The sequence below is a fragment of the Sorex araneus genome, chromosome 3 (assembly GCF_027595985.1).
Source record: "Sorex araneus isolate mSorAra2 chromosome 3, mSorAra2.pri, whole genome shotgun sequence".
In the NCBI taxonomy this organism is placed as follows: Eukaryota; Metazoa; Chordata; class Mammalia; order Eulipotyphla; family Soricidae; genus Sorex; species Sorex araneus.
Window position 1 is genome coordinate 191,845,034 of NC_073304.1, and position 17,080 is coordinate 191,862,113.

Genomic DNA, 17,080 nt, shown 5'->3' on the forward strand with positions numbered 1-17,080 from the left:
ATTACATTGAATCTTAACCCTCTGATAAAAAATTTACTACTGTCACAAAACAGCAAGCATGCAAAAAATTATTTCTGTTGCACACTGGAGAACAGCTAACTTGTAATTGTAATTGTTTGAGTTAATGGCTGAACTTGTCACTTTCTGTTTGTTTTTTTTTTTATTTTGGGCCCATACCTAATGGTGCTCAGGGACTATATGGGTATGAGGGATTGACAAGGCAAGCACCTGGCCCATTGTACTATCTCTCCAACCCTGGAACATAATTTTTACCTAGAAAGGCAAACAATAATCTATGCTTACTCAGATTTGGGAATTTAGAAGGTAGTACTGCACTATAGCACTGTCGTCCCATTGTTCATCGATTTGCTCGAGCAGGCACCAGTTAACGTCTCCATTGTGAGACTTCTTGTTACTGTTTTTGGCATATCGAATATGCCACGGGTAGCTTGCCAGGCTCTGCCATGTGAGCGGGATACTCTTGGTAGTTTGGCAGGCTCTATGAGAGGGACAGAGGAATCGAACCCGGGTCGGTCATGTGCAAGGCAAACGCCCTACCCTCTGTGCTATTGCCCCAGCCCATTTAGAAGGTATTTTCTCAAAAATTAATAATGTGAGAGGCTGGAGCAATAATAGGACGTTTGCCTTGCATGTGGCCGACCCGGGTTCAATTCCCAGCATCCCATATGGTCCCCTGAGCAACGCCAGGGGTAATTCCTGAGAGCAGAGCCAGGAATAACCCTTGCGCATTGCCGTGTGTGACCCAAAATAATAATAATAATAATAATAATAATAATAATAATAATAATAATAATAATAATGTGGGACTGGAGAGATAGTATTGTGGGCAGACAAATGACCTGGGTTCGATCCTTAACACCCCATCTAGTCATCTGAGTCCCATCAGAAGTGATCCCTAAGCAATGCAGGGGTGTGACCCAAAAAACAACAACAAAAGGGTACCAAAGTGATAGCACAGTGAGTAGGGTACTTGCCTTGTATGCAGCCAACCCAGGTTTAATCCCCGGCATTTGATATAGTGCCCCAAGCCCCACCAGAAATGATCTCTAGTACAGAGCCAAAAGTAAGCCCTGAGGGGCAGCAAACTGGGATTTGATCCCCAGCTTCCATATGGTCACCCAGAGCCCCACAAGGAGTAATTCCTGAGTGCAGAGCCAATACTCCGGGCATTGCCTGGTGTAACCAAACAATGAAAAAGCAAACACAAAACAAAGAGTAAACCCTAAGGATCACCTCCCTTCCCCCCCTGCAAAGAAAAACAGAAGGGAGGGAGGCAGGGAGAAAGTCACCTCATTACCAAAAGACAGGAATACTTAAAAGGGCTTATTATCAGTAACAAAAAATGCTTCTTTTGGGACCTACCAGAGAGTTCTTTTTTACAGAAACTACTCCTGGCAGGACCCAGGGGATCCCATGGGGTGCTGGGGATCGAAACCTGGTCAGCTGCACTCAGGGAAAGTGCCCGGCCTGCTGTACTCTCTCCCCCCAAGTTGCTCATCACTTTATTCAACAGATGTACAGAGTCTAGAGATGCACCCACACCCCGAAGCTGTCGCCATGCCAGTGGTCCAACTTTACTGTTTCAAAACTCATCCTGGCAGAGATGCCAAGTGCATGAAAATCCCAAGCACACTGGTTTTCGGACTGAAAACTCTGGGGTCGTTTTGGAGGGAGGGCAGGCAGCACCCCCCCAGCCCCTTCCTGAGGCCCCAGCAGCCATCATGTTCTACAGATCCTGGAGTTCCTGGGAGGCAGCACAGAAGCCAACTAAGTTCAGTAAACAAAAACAGTAACACAGAAGACTCGACTAGCAACTAACGGTTTATAGTAAAACCCTCGGACAATGATTAACTGCCCCATTGTGAGTTACAACAATTTCCACAAAAAATTTTTTTACTGAAGTATTTTTCAATCATTCCATTAGCACTTAGCTGTAACAATCAATAAAAAATAAAATTATTTTGCCTGCTAAGGGGGCAAGCCTGAAGGGTGGGTGGCTAACTGGAGAAAATGACGGAGGGAAGGTCACACTGATGGTGGGATTAGTGTTGAAACACTGAATGCCCGAAACAACTGTACTACAAACAACTGCATAAACCAGAGTTTAATCTGTACCATGACAGTTTATAGTTACCGTGGCAACTCATGAAAGTAGCCAAAATATGATCAGATCCTTAGACACCCCCCCGCCCCGCCCCATCCATTTGGAGAGGAGGAGAAAGTGTGGAGGAGGAGAAATCTGGAAGTGTGAACCGACAAAGGGCAGAAACCAACATGGCATCAGTGTTCCCCTTTGGAACCCGACTCCCTGTATTCAGAGGATTGTTTTTGCTCTTTTCCTAAACACAGCTTTATGCCTTCGCTTCCTTTAGAATTTCCTTCTTGGGGAGAAGGAGAATTAGGGAGCAAGGAGGCTACGTGTGCCTGTGTCCGGGCCCCACTTGAGCTTTATCACACCCGACTGAACAGAACTGATTCACGGAGACTGTGTAATAATAGCCTGCAAGCCCGGGGTCAGGAGGGGGGGGAAGTTTCTGCCTTTCCTATACTTATATGCATAAATTGTCCCTTTGAAAACTCCTGAATACGTATGACTGTTACCTTGCTCTATCTCTACTTGGCATAAAGCCAGATAACCTTCCCAAAATTTACCCTACAACTTGTGTTGGTCAAACTCAACTCCCAAATTATGTTATTTTCTTGCCAAAAAATCCTTCTTGGGGCTGGAGGATAGCACAGCGGGTAGGGCGTTTGCCTTGCATGCGGCCGACCCAGGTTTGATTCCCAGCATCCCATATGGTCCCCGAGCACCGCCAGGAGTAATTCCTGAGTGAAGAGCCAGGAGTAACCTCTGTGCATTGCCAGGTGTGACCCAAAATGCAAAAAATAAATAAATAAATAAATAATAAAATCCCTCTTTTCCAGGCAGCTGTTTCTGTGTTGCTGTTGTTGTTATTGTTTGACAACGGTGTAAATTTTGTTTCTATACAATACCTAGAAACTAGGGTGTTTTTTTTTTCTTAATCTAAAAATGTCCATCTTTTGGGGGATAAGTGCCACCAGCAGGTCAACCTGTATATGCGGGGCAAGTGCATCAGCAGCCTGATGGTGTCTTCAGGCTTCCTGATACCCCAAATTACCACCGTGCGTCTGTGTCATGGCAACCCATGAAAGTAGCCAACTTTGGACCAAATTTCCTGAGAAAGTAAAAGGCCAAAAATTAGATATGTGGGAGTGACGCCCACAAACCACCTCCGGTTCAGCTACACAAGCTCATTTTTCGGCCTTGCTTCAGAGACCCATAAATAAATCTCAAAGAGATCAAAAGCCAGTCTCGGACCCGCACAAGGCTGAGCAGACAGGGGCAAGTAAGAGGGGGGCAAGTTAGCCTGGTGCCCATCCAGGCAGCACCCTTGGCAGGTGCCTGCTCCCACAACCCATACATAAAGGCTGCCACGCCCATGGCCTGACTCCACCATCTCTGGACAGACCTCACTGAGATATATAATCTGCTGAAAATTCGGGCATGCAATTTTTCTGACTTAAATCTCCAGGCTTTCTTGGGGCTGGGATGAACTATCTCTCCCCACTTCCCTGTACTTCTGGAAGCCTCGGCAGTCATGTCCACACCCCAAAGCTGCTACCCAGTTAAAAAGCTACTCCAGCCTTATCATCCCGGTAAAAATACTGAATGCCCAGAACAAACATGATGACCTCTTAGTACCTGTATTGCAAACCATTAATGCACAAAAACAGAGGGAGACTGGAGGTGGAGGATGGGATGTTAGAGGATGGTGGGAGGTAAATGGGGGACACTAGTGGTGAGAAATGTACACTGATGGGGGGATAGGTGTTGGTTCATTTTATGATTGAAACCAAATCATGAACAGCTTTGTAATAGTCTATCTCACAGATATTCAATGAAAAAATTAAAAAAAAAAGTATTGTGGGGGCTGGAGCAATAGCACAGCGGGTAGGGCATTTGCCTTGCACGCGGCCGACCTGGGTTCGAATCCCAGCATCCCACATGGTCCCCTGAGCACCACCAGTAGTTAATTCCTGAGTGAAGAGCCAGGAGTAACCTCTGTGCATTGCCAGGTGTGACCCAAAATGCAAAAAAAAAAAAAAAAAAAAGTACTGTGGAGTTCATGCCTACTTCCGTAAGCTAAATCAGTGGCTGAATAAACAGCAGTATTCCTACATTTCAAAATAAATTAAGGGGCTAGAGCGATAGCACAGCGGTAGAGCATTTGCCTTGCATGTGGCCAACCCAAATTCGATTCCCAGCATCCCATATGGTCCCCTGAGCACCTCCAGGAGTAATTCCTGAGTGCAAAGCCAGGAGTAACCCCTGTGCATTGCCAGGTATGACCCAAAAAGCAAAAAATAAAAAATTAATTAATTAAAATATCCATCTTTTATTAGAGAATCCAAGGCCATTACTAAACATGATAAATAGTACAACTTAGAAAAAATAGAGGACCTATGTAATGCAGTAAGACAAAAAAGAAATAAAAGAATAAAGACCAGAAAAGAGGCCAGAAAAGGGGCTGGAGCAATACTATAGTAGGGAGGGCACTTGCCTTACATGCAACCAACCCAGGTTCAATCCCCAGCCCCCCAGATGGTGCCCAAATCCCACCAAGTGTGATCCTTAAGCACTGCCTGATGTGGCAAAAATAAACAAATAATAAATAAATGAGATCAGAGATAGAACTCAACTCACTGTCTGAGATCCAGGGCTGGATCCCCCACATCACTGAAACAAACACAAATAGAAGAACAAAACTTTTTTTTTCCTGGGTGGAGGGTGGTTGGGCCCCACCCAGCTGTGCTCAGGGATCATTCCTGGCAAGCTCAGGGAATCACTCATGGTGCTGGTGACTGAACCCAGGTGGGCTGTGCGCAAGTGCTCCAGATCCAAAACCATCTTCGTTTGCAGATATGACATGGGCATAGAAAATCTTAAGGCTATGGCTCAGTAGAGCACACACCTAGAAAAACCACTGTGGGAAAAAAAAAGGCTCTGGGAAATTTACATCAAGTAATTTCAAGACTACATAAAACTACAGCTATTAAAATAACACTGTACTAGTAAAACATCAGCCTATAGAGTGATGGCAAAATAGACATTCCAAAAAAAGAATCACATGTATATGGATTAATTTTTACCAAAGGTGCCAACATAATTCAATTGAACACTAGTCTTTTCAACAACTGGCGCAGGAAAACATAAATATCATCATGGGGAAAAATTATATACCATATATTTTATTATTTTTTAAAAATTGTAATTATGGGGCTGGAGCAATAGCACAGCAGGTAGGGCATTTGCCTTGCACGTGGCTGACCCGGGTTCAATTCCCAGCATCCCATATGGTCCCCTGAGCACTGCCAGGAGTAATTCCTGAGTGCAGAGCCAGGAGTAACCCCTGTGCATCACCAGGAATGACCCAAAAAGCAAAAAAAAAAAAAAAGTAATTATTATTAGTTTGGGAGCCACATCCAGCAGTACTAGGGACTTACTCCTGGTTCTCCATTCATAGATCACGTCTGGTGGTGTTCAAGGGACAATGTGGAGTGCTGGGGGATTAAACCCAGGTTGGCCCCATGCAAGGCCAGAGCCTTACCCACTGTACTATCTCTCCAGCCCAGTACCATACAATTTTTTTTTTTAAAGCAGAAGAAATCCTATAAAACTTTAGAACACCGGTGAACAGATTTGTGACTTCAGGTGGATGTTTCTTAGGGCAAGAAGTATGATTTCAAAAAGAATTTTTTAAATGGGGCTGGAGCGATAGCACAGCGGGTAGGGCATTTGTGTGACTTGCACGCGGCAAAAACAGGTTCGATTCCCAGCATCCCATATGGTCCCCCAAGCACCACCAGGGACAATTCCTGAGTGCATGATTCAGGAATAACCCCTGTGAATCGCCGGGTGTAACCCAAAAAGAAAAAAAAAAAAGGATTTTTTTAATGAATAAACTGAGCAATAGAACAGTAGGTTGTGTATTCACCTCCTGAGACCAACCCAGGTTGGATCCCCAACACCACATATGGTCCCCTGCCAGGAGAGAAGCCCTGAGCACTGTCGATATGGTTCAAAATAAAAACAAAAGCAAACCAAAATAATAGGGGTCAGAGATTGTTCAGGGCATTAAGGCACATACCTTGCATGATCCCAGTTGGATCCCCAACACCATACATGGTCCCCTGCACTGCCAGGAGTGATCCCTGAGCAACACTGGGTGTGTGCCCACCCCCATGTCTCCCCCAAAGAAAGCTATTCTTCAAATGATACCGCTAAAAGAATGAAAATACAAACTTGGATTGGAAAAAAATGAGGCTTATATTCATCAAAAGACAGATTAAAAATATAACTTTTCAAATGAGCAAAACATATGAACATGCATTTCACAAATGATGTCATGCAAGTGATCAATAATCACATGAAAATATGCTCACATTATTTGCCATCAAGGAAATACAAATTAAAAACATAGATGTCTTTACACATCAGTCAGAAAAAAACAAAACTAAGTGTCACTGAGGATACAGAACAACTAGAATTCTCTTAAGTGTTTTTGTAAAAGTTTGGACCATTTCTTATAAAATCAAACTTGTCGTTACGACCTAGCAGTTAAATTCCTAGATACTTATTCCAGAGGCTGGAGCGATAGCACAGTGGGTAGGGCACTTGCCTTGCACTCAGCCGACCCAGTTCGATTCCTCCATCCCTCTTGGAGAGCCCGGCAAGCTACTGGAAGTATCCCGCCTGCACGGCAGAGCCTGGCAAGCTACCCGTGGAGTATTCAATATTCCAAAAACAGTAACAGCAAGTATCACAATAGAGACATTACTGGTGCCCACGCAAGCAAATCGATGAGCAACGGGATGACAGTGACAGTGACTTATCCCAAAGAGAAGTATTCCTACAAGTGGCTTGTACCTAAATATCCACATATTCATTCATATCTCTCAAAAAAAGGAATGGAATAGCCCCTATGTCCAATAACTTTTCATTCAGACAATGGAGTACTGCTCAGCAATTTAGAGATTGAAATTATTGACTCATTGCAAATAAGCCTCAAAGGTTACCTTGCTAAGAAATTTGCTAAACAACATGTATACAAACTTGTATACATTATTAGATTCCAGTTATATTAAGCTCAGCAGGAGATTCAGGGGTTGTCTCAAGGGTGCACCAATCTGTCAAAACTCAACCTGATTCGTAGTGTTTGCTTGTTCTGGGGCCACACCTGCAAAACTCAGGGTTTACTGCTGATGGTGCTCAGGGGACTGTATATGACGCCAGGAATCAAATGGTCAGCACCGTACAAGGCTCGGGCTCTTACCCTCGTTCATCTCTCCGGCCCAAAGAGATTTATTTTATTCTATGAAGTTAATTTGAACTTTAATGGAGACAACGTGTTTTTGTTGTTGTTGTTGTTGTTTTACTTTGTTTGGGGGCCACACCACCCAGCAGTACTCAAGGAGCTTTACCCTGGCTCAGGGTTGAGGGGAACAGCATTACTGGGGTTGCAAAGACTGCACTTCAGCCTTTGAGCTACGAGGCCCAGTGTAGCATGTTTTAATGGGGACAGGGCGTTCCAGAGCCACAGCAATGCTCAGGGCTTACTCCTGGATCGAACCCAGTCAGGTCAGCTGAAGACAGGCACCTTACCCACTATACTATCTCTCTGGCCCCAGTGTAAATAATTTTTGTTGTTCTGGGGCCATACCTGGTGGTGCTCAGGGCTTACACCCGGGTGTGAATTCAGGGATCACTCCTTTCAAGGCTCAGGGGGCCATATGGGATGTCAGAAATCAAGCCTGGGTTGGCCACATGCAAGGCAAGCACCCCGTCTTCTGTAATCTCCCTCCAACCCTTTAGATAATTTTTTAAAAGGTAGTTGTTTCTCAAAAACAGACAGGCAAAGCATTATTAATTTCATTAAACACCCTCTTTCTAGGGCCAGAGAGATAGTACAGTGGTTAAGGCACCTGCCTTGCCTGCAGCCAACCAGGGTTCGATCTCTGGCATCCCATATGATCCCGAGGCCACCAGGAATGATTCCTGAGTGCAGAGCCAGCAGTAACACCTGAATACTGCTGGGTGTGACCCCAAAACTAAAATAAACAAATGCCCTCTTTATTTTATTATTTTTTTTGAGGTGCTTTCTGGGTCACACCCAGTGATGCACAGGGGCTAATCCTGGCTCTGCACTCAGGAATTACCCCTGGCAGTGCTCAGGGGACCATATGGGATGCTGGGAATCGAACCCCGGTCGGCCGCGTGCAAGGCAAACGCCCTACCCACTGTGCTATTGCTCCAGCCCCATATTTTATAATTTAGTTTTTGGGTTTTGGGCCACACCTGGTAATGCTCAGGAATTACTCCTGCCTCTGCACTCAATAACTACTTCTGAAGGAGCTCAAGGGACCATATGGGATGCTGAGGATTGAATCCACATCAGCCACATGCAAAGCAATCACCCTACCCACTGTATAATATCTGCAATCGTCCTACCCGATGTATACTATCTCTCTGGCTAATCTTTTTTCTTTGTTTTTTAGTGGGTTTTTTTTGGGGGGACTGGGGGCCACAACCCTGTAATGCTGGAAATCAAAATCAACTTGAGGACTAGCTCTTTAAACTATCTCCCAGCCCCCCCATTTCTATTTTTTTTACCCTTCCCTCACTTGTCTTAAAGGCACAAGGTGATAGTAATTAAATAAATTACTACAATCAGCAATCACTTTCCAAGTGATTAGGTAATTATTCTTAATTTATTTAAATATTCACTCAACTGCAACTGTTCTTCCCCTTCATATTCCCCTACCTCAAGCTTCCCTGCTTTTAAAAATATATCTTGGGGTAAAGAGATATGAATGGCTAAAAGGTACATGAAAAAATGCTCTGCATCACTAATCATCAGGGAGATGTAGATCAAAACAACCATGAGATACCGCCTCACACCACAGAGAATGGCACGTATCCAAAAGAACAAAAGCAACCGCTGTTGGAGAGGATGTGGGGAGAAAGGGACCCTTCTACACTGCTGGTGGGAATGCTGACTGGTCCAGCCCCTTTGGAAAAACAATATGGACGCTTCTCAAAAAATTAGAAATTGAGCTTCCATTTGATCCAGCAATACCACTTCTGGGAATATATCCCAGAGAAACAAAAAAGTATAGTTGAAATGACATTTGCACTTATATGTTCATCACAGCACTCTTTACAATAGCCAGAATCTGGAAAAAAAACGAGTGCCCGAGAACAAATGACTGGTTAAAGGAACTCTGGTACATCTATACAATGGAATACTATGCAGCTGTTAGAAAAGATGAAGTCATGAACTTTGCATACAGGTGGATCAACATGGAAAGTATCATGATAAGTGAAATGAGCCAGAAAGAGAGGAACAGACAGAAAGATTGCACTCATCTGTGGAATATAAAATAACAGAGTAGGAGACTAATACCCAAGAATAGTAGTATATAATACCAGGAAGTTGGCCTCACACGCTGGGGGAAGGTCATCCCAGATAGAGAAGGGAACATCAAGTAAAATGTGATTGAAAATCCCGTGCAGGGAGGGAGATGCGTGCTGAAAGTAGACTAGAGACTAAACATAATGGCCACTTGATACCCCTACTGCAAACCACAACACCCAAAAGGAGAGAGAGAGAACAAACTGAAATGCCCTGCCACAGAGGCGGGGTGAGGTGGGGGTATGGGACTGGGGGTGGGAGGGATACTGGATTCATTGGTGGTGGAGAATGGACACTGGCGGAGGAATGGGCTCTCAAACATTGCATGAGGGAAAAACAAGCACAAAATTGTGTGAATCTGTAACTATACCCTCACTGTGACTCACTAATTAAAAAATTTAAAAAAAAATGCATCTTGGAGCTGGAGTGATAGCACAGCAGATAGGGCATTTGCCTTGCACGAGGCCGACCCGGGTTCGATTCCCAGCATCCCATATGGTCCCCTGAGTATGGCCAGGAGTAATTCCTGAGTGCATGAGCCAGGAGTAAGCCCTGTGCATTGCCAGGTGTAACGCAAAAACCAATATATATATACACATATATATATACATATGTATATGTATATATGTATATATATAAAATATATCTTTTATTCTAGCTTAGGTGACATGATTACAGTAGCACTAACCCACCATCACTAAAATGCCCAAGACCTTCCACCACTGTCCCTATTTCACCTCTAATCTTCATCCCCTCCAGCTCCCCTGTCCCCAACTCCCAATCTTCTTCCTTTCTTACTGTGCACTTAACATTTACCACTACTCCTCTAGCTATACTATGTAGAGAAAAAACACACATAAGGGCCAGAGGATAGTATAGCTGCACCCCATATGGTCCCACAAGCACTGCCAGGAATGATCCCTGCACAGAAGAGCACCTGTTCTAAGTAAGCACTAAGCCCCATCAGGTGTGGACAAAAACAAAAAAACAAAACACACAGTTTCAAGGCCTCCAAGAATTTCCAATTCAGAGGATTTCCAATGCAGTGGGGAAGTCAAAAAGAAGCTGGCATTCATCAAATCAACAAAATGTAAAATTAATCTGTGACTATCAATAATACATAATTAACAAATGTGGAACACTTATCAGGTATAGGCTAAGCATTTTAAATATAGTAATGCACTTAATTTTCCCACATATCTATGCAGTAGCTACTATTTGGATATTTATTACCCTTATTTTACAGAAGAGATTTCAATATGCTAGCCAAATTCAGCTAATGTTAATGAATAGGAATTAGAATATCAAAATAAAGTAGAGCTGGCCCAGAAAAGCTTCTCTAAAGAATTAGCCTGAACGAAAATTTAAAGATTATGTTAAACCAGGCACAGGTGTGACGCACTAACTAGGTTAAGAGGCAGCCGGGAAAAAAGTTCAACCGGTCTTGTAAAAGGCAAGAGCACGGAGAAACATTCAAAACAAAATAAATTTTAAAAAAGGAAAGGAAGCAAGAACCACTGGGAATAAGCAGCAGTCAAAAGAGGGCATGCTGAGTGCTAGTACTCCAGGAAAGAATAGGTATAAAAGTGATCAGCACGTAGAAAAACTTGGGATCACAGAGTCATAGTACAGCAGGTGGGGAGCTTGCCTCGCTTGCAGGCGAGCTGAGATAGATCGGGGACCCGAGCCCGCCACAAGTGATCCCTGGCCACAGAGCCAGTAGTCAGAAGGCCTGAGCACAGCCGGTGTGGCCCGAAAGCCAAAAAAAAAAAAAAAAAAAAAAAGTACTGGACAAATTTAAGATAGTCAAGAAAGGAAAATACACAGGACTTAACGGACCGCACATCCAAAGCGGAATTTGTCCTAAGAATGATTCCTCAATTTCTAGTTAGCATGACTTTAGGGATAATGGACAATACCACTCATCCAGATTAAGTCAAGTTTAGGAAGATAAAATAGATGTTTTCAAGACAAGCTGAATGTAAAATTCTTGGAGATATCAGATCAGAGACATTAAACAATTGTGTTTTACAAGAGGGGAAAGAAATGTGTGCGTAACTGACACGAGGATGGTTAATGGAATTGTTTCGGGGAGGAAAGGACCTTTTCTCAACAAAAATATGCAAAGCGGGACCTGCAAACCGGACAGACAAGCTAAGCCACAGAAAACAATGTTACCAACAAACTCCCCGGCGGCTGAGAACCCGTAAGCGGAAAGACCAAAAGCGGCAAATTAGCAACTTAAGAGGCTCTGCGCAGTTCCACCGTGTTTATTTCTACTACCAGCGAATAACCGATCGAAGCAGGTTAAGGGCAGGCGAGCAAAATGCAACTGCAGACAAGAGAAGACGATCGAAATCTGGCCACGGAGGGGTCAGGAGATGAGCCCGCGAACACGGGCGGGAGAGGAGGAAATCGTGTATTTCGTCCCTTTTTCTCAGGCAGAAAACACAGGTGCGCACTTCCGAAACTAGTGGCGGGACCGGTGCGGGACCGATGACCGCGCAGCCGCCTGCCCGGGCCGCCCGCGCCCCGCGCCCGCCGCCAGCTCACCGCCAAGGCACCCTCGCTCAGGTGGCCCGCCATGGCTCCGCCGCGGCGACTCCCGCGCTCCGGCCCAGCGCCGCCCGGACCCCGCCGCCGGGGCCCCGCGCGCTGCCAGGCGATTGGCCCGCGCCGCGGCGTCCTCCCTTCCCGCCTCCGGACGTGCGCGGGCCACGGGGCGGGCCTAGGGCCGAGCTGCGAGCGCATTGGTCGGGGCGCGGCGGGAGGCCCGTGTGACCCGCCCCTGAGCGGTTCCGGGCCGGCGCGCGCAGGCGGAGCGCGGGGCCTCGGAGCGCGCCAAACGGGAGGCGGCGGGTTCCCTGGCCTGCGGGACGCGCGGTTCCGGGAACGGGCCCGGCCCGGCCTGGCCCTTGGCTGCAAGGGCAGGTAACCCGGGGACAGACCCGTCCGACGAGCCCGCTGCTAAGTGTAGTGAAAGTGCTAAGCGCCCCGCGGTGTCAGACTAAACGTGGCACGGGGAGGCCTTGCAGGTAAATAAGACCTGGTCCCGATGCTCGGGAGAGCGTGATGTGCAGTGGGTATTTTCTCTGAGAGCAGCCCTGACTCAGAGTAGAATGATTCAGGGGTCGGAGCCTTCGTACAGCGGGTGGGTCGCTTGCCTTGCACGCTGCCCACCCGGGTTCTATCCTCAGCATCCCCCAAGATCCCCTCCAGGAGTGCTCCCTGAGCCCGGGCCAGGAGTAAGCGCTGAGCACTGCCAAGAATGGTTAAAAAAAAGATACAGGACCCAAGGAAAACAAAATGTGCTGGAATCTCAGCTGGAAAATCAGGAAAGGCTTTCGTGAAGGAGGTGCCACTTAAATTGAATTGTACAGAATGTCAATTCAGAGAAAATGAATAACGTATGCAAAAAACTAGAGATAGAATCGCCTGGAGAGCTGGGAATAGATCAGAATAGCAGGGTACAAAGGAATGAGTAAAATTTGCCTTTAGAGAGTAAACCATGGGACAGAGGAGGAAAGGTAAGGTTCGCACTGGGAATACTTGACTAGGAATACTGCTGAGTTTAAGGCAAAGGAGAATGGAAAGAACTGGAGGTGGGAGGGGAAGAAGGTACGGAGATAAAGTATGACACTAGAAAGAATGGCAGATAAGCCATGGTGAAGTCCTAGAAGGAGGACTGAGGGAGATTGAACTATGTAGAAGATAAAAATACTCATTAATAATTGTAGAATTGGGTGGGAAAGAAAAATCTGGCTGCCTCTAAGTGTCTAAGTGATTAGGGCATCCATTCAGTTTAAGGAATGGTGTCTAACTGATATATATCTAACTGATGGTGTCTAACTGGTACTAAGCACCAGTTAGGGGCTAGAAAGATAGTAGAGTGGGTAGGGTGGCTGCTCTGCAAGTGGCCAACCTGGGTTCAATCCCCAGCACCCCTTATGACTCCCTGAGCACAGAGCCAGGAGTAAATCCTGAGCACTGCCAGGTGTGACCCAAAAACAAAACAATTAGCATGATGCCTGGAACAAAGTAGACTGTCAGTAAGCACTTCTGGATAAAAGATGGTTGGTTGACAGCCTATAGTTCACTCTTCCTCTGCCGTATAAACTATAGGATGGCTGGGGAGAATTGGTTTTGTTTTTTCTTACTTGCTTGAACAAAATCTTGATTTTTACAGGAATATAAATTCCTTATTTTCTTCCTCATTTTACAGATAAAATAACATGGAGCTGCCAGTGGATGAGTGGAAATCTTACATACTTCAGAAGTGGTCTGTGCTCCCAAAGTCTATCCAAGTCACAATTTCTACCGCAGAGACTTTGAGCGACATCTTTCATCACTCCTCTTCACTTCTCCAGTAAGTGCATGGAAAGTTTCACCATAGATATTTTGATCTTAGAAAAAAAAAAACATTTTTTTTTTTTTGGTCACTTGTTCTCAAAAATATCTTGGGGGGAAAGGGCGTGGAAGACAAAACATTTTTTGGGGGTGTGAGAATTAAGTTCAGTTTATATATATATTTATATTTGTCCGTAAATAACTTCAGTTATGGATCAAGTCAAATGCGATGCGAAGTTTTGTTCTTTTTTTTTTCAACCAAAATAAATAAATCAGACCTGTCCTGTGAATGGTGTGGGGGCAGCCCCTAGGCCTCCAGATGTACTTCATGCCCCTCCCTCCACTGCCTCTGCCCAGCGGTGGCACAGCAGGACACGCACCCTGTTTCATATTTGGGGGCACTTTTCAGTGTTTGCTGTTTCCGCAGTTTTTGTTAAGCTACTTCTAGAACAGATGGGGTACCATTTAACTTTTACAGTGTTATATTTCTGTAATCACAACTTTCTATAGTTACTAATAATAGTGATTATTTCTATAATCAGTAGGCTATGAACTTTGACCTATCTCACCAGGTTTTCTAACTGCACAAAGAAATTTGGGAGTGGGGTTCCCAATAAGTATTTGGGGGCTCAGTAACATTGATGTTATTTAATCCTGCTGGCAGTTCTCAGCGCTTACTCTGGTCTCTGTACTCGGAGGTCACTCCTGGTAGGCTCAGAGGACTTTATAGTAGTCAGGGCTCAAGTTCAGGTTGGCCATGTGCAAAGCAAATAATCTAACCACGGTAATAACCCTCCTCCCCTGATTTTTAAGTGTTAAAATGACCTGGCTTAATTTGGCTAAACCCTATTTTCTGTATTCAGTTTGCTAATATTTTGGCAAGTACCTTTATGCCTTTGCTCTTAAGTGATACTTATAATTTTGTTCTTGTTATATCTTGTCATGTTTTGGCATTAGAATTGTGCTGATCTTATTCATTGACTTTGGAAAGTTCTCCGTTTGCTGAAAGAGTTATGTTGGTATTCTTCTTTGAATGTTTGTTAGAGTTCACTAGTACTATCTTGAACTAAGATTTTTGTGGTTAACTTTTTGATAAGGACTTATGTTTACTTATCTAATGTATGTAGTTATTTGCATTGTTCTTTTTTTTTTTTTTTTTTTTGCTTTTTCTTATTTGGAGTCACACCCGGCGATGCTCAGAGGTTACTCCTGGCTCTGCACTCAGTAATTACTCCTGGCGGTGCTCGTGGGACCATATGGGATGCTGGGAATCGAACCTGGGGCGGCTACGTGCAAGGCAAACGCCCTACCTGCTATTCTATCACTCGAGCCCTGTTCTTTGTTTTTTATTTTATCATTGTTCATCTTGTTTTATCATTCAATTCAGAAGAACTTTATTTCTTATATAATCTAAGTTATCAAACTTATTGACATAAAATGTCATTTTGACATCTACAACCATCTGTAGTGATCTATGTATTATTTAGAAGTGGGCTGTTTAAATTACAACTAGTTGGGGTTTTTCCTGTACATACTGATGTTATTGATATCTAACTTAATTCTGTTATGATTAGAGACCATACTGTGCATTATTTTATTCCTTTTAAATATAGTGATGGGCTGGAGTGATAGCACAGCGGGTAGGGCGTCTGCCTTGCACGCGGCCGACCCGGGTTCGATTCCCAGCATCCCATATGGTCCCCTGAGCACGACCAGGGGTAATTCCTGAGTACAGAGCCAGGAGTGACCCCTGAGCATCGCTGGGTGTGACCCAAAAAGAAAAAAAAAGGGGGGGGGCCGGAGTGATAGCACAGCAGGTAGGGCGTTTGCCTTGCACGCAGCTGACCTGGGTTCTATCCCCGGCATCCCATATGGTCCCCCAAGCACTGCCAGGAGCAATTCCTGAGTGCAAAGCCAGGAGTAACCCCTGAGCATCGCTGGGTATGACCCAAAAAGCAAAAAATAAATAAATAAATAAAATAAAAAAATAAATATAGTGAGCCGTGTTTCCTAGTTCACCACATATATATAGTATATGCTTGAAAAAAATGTATTCTGGGGCTGGAGGTTTAATTCAGCAATAGGCACTTGCCTTGCATGTGTGGGGTCTGAGTTTGATCATTGGAACCGTACATTTTTTAAAAAGATAGAATAATAAGGATATACTGTGTGAGGGGGCCAGAGTAATAGTACAGCAGCAGCTAAGGCACTTTTCTTGCAGCCAACCCAGGTCTGATCCCTGACATCACATATGGTTCCCCAAGCATGCCCAGGAATAATTCCTGAGCACAGGGCTAGGAGTAGTTCCTAAGCATCGCTGGGTGCCCTCCAGTCCCAGCCAAAATAAATAAATAAATAAACTGTGGATGAGATTTTGCAAAAATTGTCTTCGTAAAGCACAGGTGGATGACATTTCTCTCCTTTAGCCACTTAATAATGTAAGTTTGTATATCTTTTCTTTTCTTTTTTTTTTTTTCTTCTTTTTCTTGATAATGTAAGTTTGTATTCAGCAGGGGACACCTAAGAATTTCCCTCTCTCGTCTCTGGTCATGCTTTTCCTTGACATCTCTCTTTTTTTTTCTAATGATAGTAGAATAACTTCTCCAGCCTTCTTATGTTTATTATTTTCATGGTATATCTTTCCCAATTCATTTGCTTTTAACTGGCTTATATTCGAAACACATCTCTTTTCTCCCCCTTTTCCTTCCCTTTTTTGTTGTGGTGGTAACTGAAGGTCATGCACTTGAATGCAGTATTGTATCTTTTGTTGCGGTATACTAGAATTCACATACACTTGTGATCATAGTACTTGCACTCTTGTTGTGGCACAAAGGGTCAGATTAGGAGAACCAGAGGTTGAACTCACAGCCTCAAGATTGATCGACAGGCACTTTATCACTGAGCCACATGTCCCAAACTCCGAAATGTATCTCTTCTTGGCAACATATAATTGGGTCTTACTTTCAATCTAGTCTACTTTTCCATGGAGTATTTAGTTTATTAACATTTACTTGAATTAATTTTACCCCAGCAAGTGGGGCACCTAGACGACCAGGATGATTATAGTTTTGGGGTTTTGGGGTTTTTTGGTTTTTTGGATTGGAGTGATAGCACAATGGGTAGGGCATTTGCCTTGCACGTTGCCAACCCAGGTTCGATTCCTCTACCCCTTTTGGAGAGCCCAGCAAGCTACAGAGAGTATCTTGCCCGCACGGCAG

General features: G+C 44.4%; 2 protein-coding genes across 2 annotated transcripts in view; one reads left to right on the top strand and one right to left on the bottom strand.

Annotated features, from left to right (window-relative positions):
• The window catches only part of RPA1 (replication protein A1), a 62,231-nt gene extending 50,032 nt beyond the window's left edge, over positions 1-12,199 (bottom strand). Inside the window, exon 1 of the mRNA XM_055133544.1 lies at positions 12,069-12,199. Within this exon, the coding sequence (XP_054989519.1) occupies positions 12,069-12,101 (33 nt within the window). The 5' untranslated portion in view covers positions 12,102-12,199. The remainder of the gene's footprint in view (positions 1-12,068) is intronic.
• A 130-nt stretch (positions 12,200-12,329) lies between these two features.
• The window catches only part of SMYD4 (SET and MYND domain containing 4), a 48,445-nt gene continuing 43,694 nt past the window's right edge, over positions 12,330-17,080 (top strand). The window contains exons 1-2 of the mRNA XM_004604977.2: positions 12,330-12,550; positions 13,738-13,881. Coding sequence (XP_004605034.2) covers positions 13,748-13,881 — 134 coding nt within the window. The 5' untranslated portion in view covers positions 12,330-12,550; positions 13,738-13,747. The remainder of the gene's footprint in view (positions 12,551-13,737; positions 13,882-17,080) is intronic.